The 13,806-nt window shown below is 45.8% G+C and overlaps 1 protein-coding gene across 1 annotated transcript in view; it reads right to left on the bottom strand.

The window, feature by feature from the left end:
- Window positions 1–13,806, bottom strand: part of gmds (GDP-mannose 4,6-dehydratase) — a 785,829-nt gene that overhangs the window by 487,401 nt on the left and 284,622 nt on the right. Inside the window, exons 5-6 of the mRNA XM_070879821.1 lie at window positions 5,992–6,184; window positions 4,290–4,394 (exon numbers count right to left, since the gene is read on the bottom strand). Of these exons, the coding sequence (XP_070735922.1) occupies window positions 4,290–4,394; window positions 5,992–6,184 (298 nt within the window). The remainder of the gene's footprint in view (window positions 1–4,289; window positions 4,395–5,991; window positions 6,185–13,806) is intronic.

The raw sequence follows: 13,806 nt of genomic DNA, 5'->3' as shown, positions 1-13,806 counted from the left end.
TTACCAGACTTAATGTAAATAAAATAATGGTAATGGAGAAAAAAAAAGACTTAAGATTGACAAATCTCCAGGACCCAATGGTTTCTACTCCAGGGTATTACAAGTTGAGAGAATTGCAGATGCTTTAGTCATGATCTTCCAAAACTCTCTTGATTCAGGAATTGTTTCCTTGGATTTGAAAATTGCCATGTCTAACTAACCTAGTTGAATTTTTTTGAGGAGGTCACCAATGTGGTAGATAAGGGAGTGTCTATGGATGTTCTTTATATGAACCAGAAGGCATTTGATAAGGTTACACACAAGCGACTGTTAGCAAAAATAATCAGTGCATGGAATTGGAGGTAACCTATTGACATGGATAGGGAAATGATTAGGAGGTGAGAGGCAGAGAGTAGGGATATTGGGTAGCTACTCCAATTAACAGGATGTAACAAATGGTGTCCCGTATGGATCTGTACTGGTGCTTCAGCTTTTTAACAGGTGGACTGTCCAAAATCCGGAAACGTCAGGACCGAGGCCGTTCCGGGTTTCGGGTATTTCAGAACTTCTTTCCGACATCCCAAGTCCGGAAACGCCTAGGCCGAGATTTGTGCATTTCCGGATTTCGGAACGTCTTTCTGACGTCCCCAAACCGGAAACGACTGGGCCGAGGTAACGAGTGGGGAGCCGACGTAAGGAGCGGGGGCTGCTGAGGTAAGGAGCGGGGGGAGGGGTCGACACCAAGGTAAACAGAAGGAGTAGGAGCAGGAGTACCCGATTTGGCCCCTCGAGCCTGCTCCACCATTTAATAAGATCATGGCTGATCTGATCATGGACTCAGCTCCACTTCCCTGCCAGCTCGCCATAACCCTTTATTCCCTTATCACTCTATCGCCACCTTAAATATATTCAATGACCCAGCCTCCATAGCTCTCTTGGGCAGAGAATTCCACAGATTTACAATCCTCAGAAAGGAAATTCCTCCTCATCTCAGTTTTAAATGGGCGGCCCCTTATTTTGAGAATATGCCCCCTAGTTTTAGTTCTCCTATGAGTGGAAATATCCTCTCTGCATCCACCTTGTCGAGCCCCTTCATTATGTTATGTTTCACTAAGATCACCTCTCATTCTTCTGAACTACAATGAGAATAGGCCCAACCTACTCAACCTATTTTCATAAGTCAACCCCCTCACCTCTGGAATCAACCGAGTGAACCTTTTCTAAATTGCCTCCAATGCAAGTATATCAAGGTCCAGGTCAGCGATTGGAGCGTGGGCAGATACAGCAGGAGCGGCGAGGTCGGGGCGAAGGAGCAGCGAGAGAATGTAGACGGATGTGATCTGGACCGGGGAGAGGCGTGGGTTCGGGGCCAGAAGAAGCGAGGACCCAAGGGCAGCACGGGCCAGCCCACACTGCGATGTGTGTGCGTACTAGGCCCGTGAAGCAGAGCTGGTCTCCAGTCGTCTTGGGTAATCCTTGCCACTGGACTAAGACCTAGCTCTGTCAAGCCCGTGGAGTGGCTGGTGTGCAACGGCCACCAGACATTACAAAAATCCACGCACAGGCATCTTCCACCCTTCAAGAAGTAGTTCGGGATCTGGAATATTAGATCCTTCATTGAAATACCTTTTTGGCGTGGAAGCAAGTCATCCTCGTTTCGAGGGTCTGCCTATGATGATTGATTGGATTCTTCCTTAAATACAGAGACCAAAACTGTACGGAATACTCCAGGTGTGGTCTCACCAATACCCTGTACAGTTGTAGCAGGACTTCCCTGCTTTTATACTCCATTCCCCCTTGCAATAAAGGCCAACATTCCATTTGCCTTCCTGATTACTTGGTGTACCTGCATACTAACTTTTTGTGTTTCATGCACAAGGACCCCCAGGTCCCTCTGTACTGTAGTACTTTGCAATTTTTCTCCATTTAAATTATAATTTGCTTTTCTATTTTTTCCGCCAAAGTGAATAATCTCACATTTTCCCACATTATACTCCATCTGCCAAATTTTTGCCCACTCACTTAACCGGTCTCTAACCCTTTGCAGGTTCTTTGTGTCCGCCTCACAAAATTGCTTTCGTACCCATCTTTTATCATCATCAAACTTGGCTACATTACACTCGGCCCCTTCATCAAGGTCATTAATATAGATTGTAAATAGTTGAGGCCCCAGCACCGATCCCTGCAGCACAGCATTAGTTAGTTACTGTTTGCCAACCGGAAAATTACTCATTTATCATGACTCTCTGTTTTCGGTTAGTCAGGGCCGCTGAGGTAACGAGCAGGCGGCCACCGAGGTAAGGAGCAGGGGGTGGGGTGGGGTGGGGTGGTGGCAGATGTAAGGAGCCGGGAGCGGGGGGGGGCAGCCGAAGTAAGGAGTAGGGGGCCGAGGTAAGGAGCGGGGGTGGGGGGGGGCGGTGGTTCCAGTGGGCAGCAGGGCCAGGGGTGGGGGGTCGACGGTTCCAGGTTCAGCAGCGGATCAGGGGTTCCAGGTCAGGAGTCGGGGGCTGATAAAAACCTGCATTGAAGACCTGCAAAAAAGATAAGTTCAAGTTTTTATTTTTAAATTATTTTTTAGTGGTTAATTCGGTTGAAAAAAAATGTCCAAAAAATTGTATGGTTTCCGGAGCATTTTCCAGATTCCGGACGACCCCGCCACAGATCGGCCCGTGTCTGAATTCTGGAACATTCCGAATTTCTGAACTCCGGATTTCAGATGCTCAACCTGTACTATATTCATCAATGGCTTAGGTGAATTAATAAAGATCCATATATCCAAGTTTGCTAACGATACTAAATTAGGTGGCACAGTAAGTAGCGTAGGTGGGAGCAGAAAGTTGCAAAGGGACATTAATAGATTCTGTGAGTGGACAAAACGGTGGCCGAGGGAGTTCAATGTGGGGGAAGTGTGAGGTCATTGTCTTTGGACCCAAGAGAGATAGATCAGAGTATAATCTAAATGTGAAGAAGCTATGAACTGTGGAGGAGCAGAGAGATTTAGAGGTCCATGTACGGAAATCACTAAAAGCTGGCGGACAGGTACAAAAAATAATTAAAATGGAAGTTAGCTGTTATCTGAATGGGACTGGAATACACTGGGGTAAAAGTTATGCTATAGTTGTATAAAGTTCTGGTTAGACCACATCTGGAGTACTGCGTTCAGTTCTGGGCACCTCAAGAGGATATATTGGCCTTGGACGGGGTGCAGTGCAGATTCATCAGGGCTAAAAGGGTTAAATTATGAGGGCAGGTTGCATAGACTAGGCTTGTATTCCCTTGAGTATAGAAGATTAAGGGGTGACCTAATTGAGGTGATTAAGATGATTAAATGATTTGACAGGGTAGATAGAAACTATTTCCTCTGGTGGGGAGTGCAGAGCAAAGAGGGCATAACCTTAATATTAGAGTTTAGCTGTTCAGGGGTGAAGTTAGGAAGCACTTCTCCACACAAAGGGTAGTGGAAATCTGAAACACTCTTGCTCAAAAAGCTGTTGAGGCTAGGTCAATTGAAAAATTCAATACTGAGATAGATAAGATTTTTGTTCAGTATTAAGGGATCTGGAGCAAAGGCTTGTAAAGAGAATACAGATCAACCATGATCTAACTGAATGGAGGGACAGGCTCCAGGATCTGAATGGAGTACTCCTACTCCTTTGTTACTTCCTATGTCCTGGTGACTATTTATCCCTCAAACAACAAAACAAAAACAAATGATCTGGTCATTATCACATCGCTGTTTGTAGGAGCTTGCTGTGTGCAAATTGGCTGCCACGTTTCCCACAGTACAACAGTGACTACACTCCAAAAGTACTTCATTGGCTGTAAAGTGCTTTGAGACGTCCAGTAGTTGCGAAAGGCGCTATATAAATGCAAGTCTTTCATTTTTACGTTCCTATGAAAAGCTTCAAGACAATCCTCTCAGCTGAAGGAGAAAACATGGTGGTAACAGTGGTGGGTGGACCTAAACTGGGATGCAGGCAAAAGTATTTGGAGGCAGAATTTATTGGAGGGGGAAAATAATTAAGCATTCCTTTTATTGAAAAAACTATTCAGATGAACCAACACAAGTAAAAATTGAAGCAAATTTAATTTACTTCTCAGTCTCTTAGTGCTATGTAAGAACATAATTTAATAGAGAATCTATTTCTGCTGAGATGTTAAAGATTCCAACTTAAAATGGTTATATTATTAACGCACACTTTTACAGTCATAGTTTCAAAATCCTAACTCATGCCAAATCTGAAGCAATATTTCAAAGCACTAAAAATAGAAATATATTAAAATGCATAAAATGCATTAGTTTTTCTAACCTCTTCTTGGGCTTTCATGATTGAAAAGAATGCCATTGACAGCAAAAAGGTTGTAAGCCTCCCTGAAGTTCACCACTATCCAGTAGGCGTAAAGCTTGGCCACCCCTGTAGAATAAACAACAGCCTGCAAGTCAGCAATGTTCATTTCCAAAATAGATGGAAAATTAGTTGAAATCTGACAAATAGTGCTTCTCAGTGATAATTCACTACTAACAGATCGACCGCTAAAAACAGATGACCTGACTCAAATACAAAGAAGAAGAGACTGGAGGAAGTACTAAAGCTTCCTTCGTTTTTTTCTTTTATTTATTTTCACCGTGCCAATTTTCTCATATTACATGAGGGCTTACTATCTTGCTGGAATACAGTTCAAAGGGTGCCAGACTTTCGCTGGCACTTTGCCCGAATGGCTCTATTCACATATAAGCCTCGATGGAAAATTCCGGCAGGCTATCCAACTGCAGAGGGCATCACAGCCGGCCCATTCAAAAAACCACGTCCGAGCGTTTTTTTCCTATTTAAAAGCCGATCAGCTGGCTGCGGGGGAGCTGCAGGGTGCTGCACAGCCGCACTCCTTAAAAAGAAACATAGAATCAGGTTCAACCATGATAAGCTTGTGGAGTCATCGGCAAAGCTTGCATTTGTTTTTAAAATCTAGAACCTTGATGCCAGGCTAAATCTAAGCACATTATTGTGATGTTTTTGAAGGGTCTTAGCTATGGCTATGGTAAACCTTCCATCTCCTAAGACAGCACTGAGTTTCTGGTTTCAGCTACATTGCTGCTGTGGACATAAAATGGAGGCAGAGTTCACCCCAAGTTACTCTTGGACATCTCCCAGCAGCTGGCTCAAAGCAACCTTAACTAGAGATCATCCATCTACATACTCTGCTGCAGAGATGTGTGCCCCAGGTAGACGGGAAAGAAGAAGTAAAATTGGTGGATTTGATACTCTCAGAATAAATGCAGAAAAGAACAGTACTTAATTTAAACAATCTCAATTTTAGTCTTCAATGCAATAAGTTTGATCGTAGTGCTAAGTTAGCTGATTTAGCCAGGCTAGCAATAGGGGATCCAGAATAACCATCAGTATTTGCGAGTTACAGAAAGTGTACATGTAGACGTTGGGCAAGGACAGGATTGGGCTGAGTTGTGATAGCTCCCATAGTGGAATAGTCCGTCAGCTCTCGCAAATGAGACTCACACATGTACAGCAGCCACTTTGTTATAACACCACAAAGGACCTTTAGAACTGTAACCCAGCATGAATCAATGCCTTTAGAAGACAAAATTGGAAAGAACAGAACTTTGAAAAAACATCCAGCATCCTTAAAATAGGAGAAACATCTATTACTAACATTCTGAAAAATTTTCATGCACACATTAATTAGTAAGAGGACAGAATTTAGAAAACAGTGTACAACGAATCTCAACATTTTCTAAATATCTCCATATTTGTCATCTGCATTATGGTTTTAAGTGTTCTAAATTGAATATTTTAAATGAACAGCTTTAAAAAAAAAACAGAGCAATTGTAATTTCCATCCTTTAGGTTATACCTGAAAATCAATTTTGTTTGACAAGTTATAAAAGGTATATCTCTCAACCCGGTCCAGACACTTTATTCAATCTTTATTTTCCATCCAAATGACTTCAGCTCCAAGTCATAAACTCAATGCACACAAACACATTATAGTACTTGCCATATGGTGACCGAGGGTAGAAAGGGGTAGTCTCCTTCTGTGGAATTTCCTGTACTTTGCCAAACAGCTCGCTGGTGGAGGCTTGATAGAACTTCACTGTATTTATAAGGCCACAGGTTTTAATGGCATCCAGGAGTCTCAGGGTACCCACACCATCAACATCTGCAGTATACTCTGCTAGGTCAAAGGAGATCTGAAGGAAATGCAGAAATAAAGGCTCACTCACAGACATGTACAAAGATGTACTGCAAAAAAAGTCTTGGTTACAAGGAAAATGAGCATTTATTACAAAAAAAGTCAAGTGAGTCGAACAACATTAGGATTCAGCAAAATCTATTATTCAGTTGAAGTAGTACGAAATCAAATGTGCATGTTAGGTTGCAGAAAAGAATCATTCATTTTGTCAACAAAGTTCCCTTAATGTCAGTGGTAGCACTCTTGCTTCTGAGTCAGAAGGTTGTGGGTTCAAGGTGCATTCCAAGACTTAGCACACAATCTCGGCTGGCACTTGAGATGTCATCTTTCATGAGATGTTAAACAGAAAAACTTCTGTAAAACTATTTGCCTTTTCAAGTGGACATAAAAGATTCCATGTCACTATTTGAAAAAGAGCACAGGAGTTCTACCAGTGTCCTGTCAATGGCCCCAAGTTTCCACACGATAAAAAACGGGCGCCCCTCCGAGCTGGGCGCCCGTTTACTGCGCCGGAAAAAAAAACGCGCGACTCTGGAGCGCCCTGCAGCTCCATGGCTGCTTGGCGCGGCGCCCAGGGGGGCGGAGTTACGCTCGCGCCGATTTTGTAAGTGGGAGGGGGCGGGTACCATTTAAATTCGTTTTTTTCCTGCCGGCAACGCTGCGCGTGCACGTTGGAGCGTTCGTGCACGCGCAGTGTGAAGGAAACATTGGCACTCGGCCATTTTTGTAGTTCTTTGTAGCTGTTTAATTTTTGAACATTTTTTAATAAAGGCACATTGCCATCAGCACTGAGGCTTCTTGCAGCAGTGAGAAGGCTGCAGGAAGCCTCAGAAAGTTGAGGCAGTCGTTTCCCGACGGCCTCCACCCCACCCCCTGCCGTCGGGGAATGGCTGCTGAACTTGAGGCTTCCTGCAGCCTTCTCACTGTCTCCTTCCTCCCCCCCCCGCCCGCCGTCTGGAACGGCTTCCTCCCCCTCCGCTGCATTCGGTCGGTCGGTCGGTCCCGCACTCCCTCCCTCCCCCCCCGCCGTCGGGAACGGCTGCCTCCTCCCCCCCCCCCCGCGGGAATGAACGGCTGCCTCCTCCCCCCCCCCCCCCCCCGCGGGAACGGCTGCCTCAACTTGAGGCTTCCTGCAGCATTCTCCGTGCCTGAAGCACTTTCACACAGGTAGGAAGATGGTTTATTTAATCTTTTCTTTGCTTATAAATGTTTATTCAGGTTGGATTTATTTGTATAATATTTGTATAAGTATAAATAAGGATTTAATGTAGAATTTAATGACTTCCCTTCCCCCCCACCTCGTTCTGGACGCCTAATTTGTAACCTGCGCCTGATTTTTTAATGTGTAGACAAGGCTTTTTCAGTTCTACAAAAATCTTCACTTGCTCCATTCTACTTTAGTTTGGAGTACGTTTTCACTGTGGAAACTTTCAAATCAGGCGTCAGAGGCCGGACACGTCCCCTTTTGAAGAAAAAATTCTGTTCCAAAGTGGAACTGTTCTACCTGACTAGAACTGCAGAAAAAAAAATGTGGAGAATTGCGATTTCTAAGATAGTCCGTTCTCCACCAGTTGCTCCTAAAAATCAGGCGCAAATCATGTGGAAACTTGGGCCCAATATTTCTCCCTCAACAACCACCACCAAAAACAAATTAATTGGTTATTTATCTCATTGCCGTTCCTAGGACTTTGCTGCCCACAAGCTTGGGTGGTGTGATTCACTCCAAAACAACATTGACAATATTTCAAAAGTAATTAATTGGCTGTAAAGTGTTTTGGAATGTCCTGAGGATGTGAAAGGAACTATATAAACCAAATTTCTTTCTTTATTCTCACTATATTAATTGTGTGCAAGTGCAGATCCATAATCATCAACAACAATATATAACAACACTCCCCCTCAAAGTCAATAATGTAACTATTTACAATGTGAGTCGATATGGGGCCCTTCTTGCCCTGGTTGATTGTCTCGGTGTGAAAGCTGGTGTTGTTGAATCATTTGTTGGGCCCTCGCTGGGCTGCTGTGCAGCTGGCCTTGCTGAGCTGCCTGGTGTGTTGGGCCCTGCTGGGCTGTTGTGGATGATGGGTTCTGCTTCGTGGTCAACCGTGGTGCCGGTTGCTACTGGTGTGTATGTTGGGGGATCAAAAAAGGTAGGGTCCAAGGTGGGTTGCTCAGGCTAGTCCGTGAATCTGAGTTTGATTTAGTCCAAGTGTTTCCAGTGAATGAGTCCATTTGAAAGTTTGACCCGAAACACCCTACTCTTTGGCCACGACAGTGTTGGGAAGCCACTTGGGACTCTGTCCATAATTTAATACAAATACAGGATCATTGATTTCAATCTCGCGTGACACATTTGTACTATCATGGTATGCACTTTGTTGAAGCCACCTGCTCTCTACCTGTTCATGTAGATCAGGATGAACTAACGAGAGCCTTGTCTTAAGTGCTCTTTTCATGAACAGTTCAGCAGGTGGGATCCCAGTGAGTGATTGGGTCTCGTGCAGTAGCTAAGCAGAACTCGGGATAGGCGAGTCTGCAGTGAGCCTTCAGCGACATAGAAACATAGAAATTAGGTGCAGGAGTAGGCCATTCGGCCCTTCAAGCCTGCACCACCATTCAATAAGATCATGGCTGATCTTTCACCTCAGTACTCCTTTCCTGCTTTCTCTCCATACCCCTTGATCCCTTTTGCCGTAAGGGCCATATCTAACTCCCTCTTGAATATATCCAATGAACTGGCATCAACGACTCTCTGCAGTAGGGAATTCCACAGATTAACAACTCTGAGTGAAAAAATTTCTCCTCATCTCAGTCCTAAATGGCTTACCCCTTATCCTTAGACTGTGTCCTCTGGTTCTGGACTTCCCCAACATCAAGAACATTCTTCCTGCATCTAACCTGTCCAGTCCCGTCAGAATTTTATATGTTTCTATGCGATCCCCTCTCATCCTTCTAAACTCCAGTGAGTAAAGGCCCAGTCAATCCAGTCTCTCCTCATATGTCAGTCCTGCCATCCCAGGAATCAATCTGATGAACCTTCACTGCACTCCCTCAATAGCAAGAACGTCCTTCCTTAGATTAGGAGACCAAAACTGAACACAATATTCCAGGTGAGGCCTCATCAAGGTCCTATACAATTGCAGCAAGTCCTCCCTGCTCCTATCCTCAAATCCCCGAGCTATGAAGACCAACATACCATTTGCCTTCTTCACTGCCTGCTGTACTTGCATGTCAACTTTCAATGACTGATGTATCATGACACCCAGGTCTCGTTGCATCCCCTTTTCCTAAACTGCCGCCATTCAGATAATGTTCTGCCTTTGTGTTTTTGCCCCCAAAGTAGATAACCTCACATTTATCCACATTATACTGCATCTGCCATGCATGTGTCCACTCACCTAGACTCTTCAAGCCTTGCTTGATAAGTTTGCACTGCTCTCTCTGCCTGACCATTGGACGCTGGTTTAAACGGGGCAGATGTGAAATGTTTGATCCCGGTACGGGTCATGAATTCTTTCAACTCAGCACTGGTGAATCATGGCCCGTTGTCGCTCACCAGGACATCGGGTAGGCTGTGTGTGGCAAACATGGCCCGCAGGCTTTCAGTAGTGGCAGCGGATGTGCTAGCCGACATTATCTCACATTCAATCCACTTGGAGTACGTGTCTACAACCACAAGGAACATTTTACACAAGAACGGGCCTGCATAGTCGACGTATACCCCAGACCATGGTTTGGAGGGTCAAGACCATAAACTTAGCGGCACCTCCCTGGGTGCATTGCTTAACTGAGAGCATGTATTACATCTTTGAACGCGGGACTCTAAGTCCGCATCGATACCGGGACACCACACGTGGGATCTGGCTATCGCTTTCATCATTACGATGCCTGGGTGGGTATTGTGGAGGTCGCTGATGAAGGTGTCTCTGCCCTTCTTGGGGACCACTACTCGATTGCCCCACAGAAGGCAGTCTGCCTGTATAGACATTTCATCTTTGTGCCGCTGGAAAGGCTTTATCTCTTCCTGCATTTCCACTGGGACACTGGACCAGCTCCTGTGAAGCATACAGCTTATGACTAGAGATAATAAGGGGTCCTGGCTTGTCCAGGTTTTGATCTGCCGGGCAGTGACGGGTGATTGCTCACTCTCAAATGTTTCCATAACCATGGCTAGATCTGTGGGCTGCGCCATTTCCACCCCCGTGGTGGGCAATGGCAGCCTGAGAGCATCGGCACAGTTTCCTGTGCCTGGCCTGTGGCAGATGGCGTCGTTGTATGCGGACAACGTGAGCGCCCATCTCTGGATGCGGGCCGATGTGTTGGTATTTATCCCTTTACTCTCGGAGAACAGGGATATAAGTGGCTTATGGTCAGTTTCCAATTCGAATTTTAATTCAAACAGGTATTGATGCATTTTCTTTACCCCATAGACAACTAACACTTCTTTCTCAATCAGGCTGTAGGCTCTCTCAGCCTTAGACAGACTCCTGGATGCATAAGCAACCGGTTGCAGTTTCCCAAAATCATTAGCTTGTTGCAATACACACACCCGACGCCATACGACGACGCATCACATGCTAGTACCAAACGCTTACATGGATCATACAACACAAGCAATTTGTTTGAGCATAACAATTTTCTCGCTTTGACAAAGGCATTTTTCTTGGCTTTTGCCCCAAACCCATTCGTCCCCTTTTCGTAGTAAGACATGCAGTGGTTCTAACACTGTGCTGAGACCTGGGAAGAAGTTACCAAAGTAGTTCAGGCGTCCCAGAAACGACCGCAGCTCCGTCACGTTCTGTGGCCTCGGTGCGTTCTCGATTGCCTCCGTCTTCGCGTTGGTGGGCCTGATGCCGTTCGCCGCAATCCTCCTTCCCAGGAACTCCACTTCAGGCACCAGGAAAACGCACTTCGAGTGTTTTAACCTGAACCCCACACGGTTGGGTTGACTAAGAACCTCCTTCAGGTTCTGCAGATGCTCGACTGTGTTCTAACCTGTGACCAAGATGTTGTCCTGGAAGACCACGGTGTGCGAGTCCGACTTCAGTAAGCTTTCCATGTTTCTTTGGAATATCGCTGCCGCCGATCGGATTCCAAACGGGCATCTGTTATAAAAAGGACCTTTGTGCGTGTTGATGCAGGTGAGGGCCTTCGATGATTCCTCCAGTTCCTGCGTCATGTAGGCTGAAGTCAGATCCAGCTTCGTGAACGTCTTTCCTCCCGCCTGCATTGCAAAGAGATCATCGGTCTTTGGTAGTGGATATTGGTCCTGCAGGGAGAAATGATTGATAGTTACTTTGTAATCGCCACTGATTCTGACGGTGCTGTCTCCCTTGAGGACTGGGACGATAGGACTGGCCCACTTGATGAACTCGATCGGGGAAATGATGCCCTCTTTTTAAAGCCGGTCTAGCTCGATCTCTACCCTCTCTCTCATCATGTACGGTACTGTGATGGATGGGTCGCGCCCCCGGAATTAGGTGGATCTGCACTTTTGCTTGAAATTTCCCGATGCCTGGTTTGAACAGCGAAGGAAATTTGTTGAAGACCTGGACACACGAAGTGTCGTCAGCGGGCGATAGTGCTCGGACGTCGTCCCAGTTCCAGCGTATCTTTCCCAACCAGCTCCTGCCGAGCAGCGTGGGATCATCGCCGGTACCACCCAGAGTGGTAGCTTGTGCACCGCTCCATCGTAGGAGACCTTTATGGTAGCACTGCCAATTACAGGAATCAGTTCTTTAGTGTAAGTTCTTAGTTTTGTGCGAACTGGAGTTAAGACTGGCCTTGAGGCCTTGTTGCACCACAACCTTTTGAAAGTCTTTTTCCCTTGATGGACTGGCTCGCGCCCGTGTCCAGCTCCATTGACACCGGGAGTCCATTTAATTTAGCATTATTGGGGGACAATTCATGGTGAATGTGTGCGCCCCATGTATCTCTGACTCCTCGATCTGAGGCTCTGGTTCATCCTGATCCTCCGTGGATCTGTCGTCTTCTGCAACATGGTGGTTTGCAGGTTTAACAGGCTTTGCAGCTTGCCTGCACACTCGTTGGAAGTGTGCCATTGTTCCACAGCCCTTGCAAAAGTACTCTTTGAATCGGCATGAATGGAAATGATGATGACCCCCGCAACACCAACAAGGTGTAAATGGCCTTGCATTCATCACCCTTGATGGTGGACTCCGACATCTGCGGACGTTTAGCTGCAGGTGTGTGTGACCTGCCCTGTATGTTACGATTCGAAAACATCATCACTTTGTTCATAGTACTTGTAGCAGCACTTGTGTGCTGAGAGATTTGCTTAGTGTTGTCACTGGTGGCAATGAACGCCTGGGCTATCGCTATGACCTTACTCAAGGTTGGGATCCCTGCAGTCAAAAGTTTGTGAAGTATGGTTTCGTGGCCAATGCCAAGTATGAAAAAGTCCCTGAGCATGTGCTCCAAATGTCCTTCAAATTCGCAATGTCCTGCAAGGCGTCTTAGCTTGGCGACATAACTCGCCACTTCCTGGCCTTCAGACTTTTTGTAGGTGTAGAACCGGTACCTCGCCATCAGAATGCTTTCCTTCGGGTTCAAATGCTCTCAGGCCAGTGTGCACAAATCGTCGTACGATTTCTCTGTGGGTTTCGCTGGAGTGAGCAGATTCTTCATGAGGCCATACGTTGGTGCCCCACAGACGGTGAGGAGGATCGCCCTTCGCTTGGTAGCGCTCTCTTCCCCATCTAGCTCGTTGGTCCCGACGTATTGGTCGAGTCGCTCCACAAAATTTTCCCAATTATCTCCCTCTGAGAATTTCTCCAGGATGCCCACTGTTCTCTGCATCTTTGGGTTTGCTATCTGTATTGCGTCGCCAGTTGTAGTGTATGGAGAAAGAGTCAGACTGAACACTGAGCTCAAAGTAAAGTGTGACCTTTGTCTTTTATTGCAGGTCTCCAGAGTGCCTCTCCACCCTGTGAAGCCTCCTTAAATACCTGTGCTCCCAAGGGATTATGGGATCCCTTGGGACTCCAGGGGATGAGCCCTCTGGTGGCTGTACAGAGTAAATACAAGTTTACATATATAACACAAAGCACATAATAAACCATTGTGAAACTTGTTTTTTGGAAAATAATGTGCAGTTGCCATAAAATCCCAAAATATTCCATCCAGATCATCTTGTAATTGTTCACAATGAAGGAATTTTGATTTGGGGAGGGGAAGGAGAAGGTAAATGAACAGATTAGAAAGAAAAACATGCAGAGAGATTCATCCTGGTTCATTCTCATGGGCCTCGTACTGACCAGCTACAGAGCATTCCTGGCACAGGTGTGGAAGCAACTACCCTGCCAGCTCAGCTTGAGAATAGCGAGAGCTGGACCTGTTTCTGGTTGGGGTGGAGATCACCTCTTATTAAAAGGTCGGTACTTCAAGGAATTATCAGGGCCAGAGTAATCGCTTGGATTTGTCTGATCACCTAAGGAGGCGGAAGGGTCAGAGAGGAATTTCCCAGATTTTTTTCTCGAAATTGGCCTGGGCTTTTATCTGTTTTTACATCTTTCTCAGGAGATCACATGGTTTTTGGGTAGGATGGAGAGTGTATATATTGTGATTAATCTGACAATTGTGGGGAACAGGCTGGATGAA

Source organism: Pristiophorus japonicus, chromosome 5 (assembly GCF_044704955.1).
Source record: "Pristiophorus japonicus isolate sPriJap1 chromosome 5, sPriJap1.hap1, whole genome shotgun sequence".
Classification (NCBI taxonomy): Eukaryota; Metazoa; Chordata; class Chondrichthyes; family Pristiophoridae; genus Pristiophorus; species Pristiophorus japonicus.
Note: the sequence above shows the minus strand (reverse complement) of the source record. Positions and strands in the feature narration are given on the sequence as shown.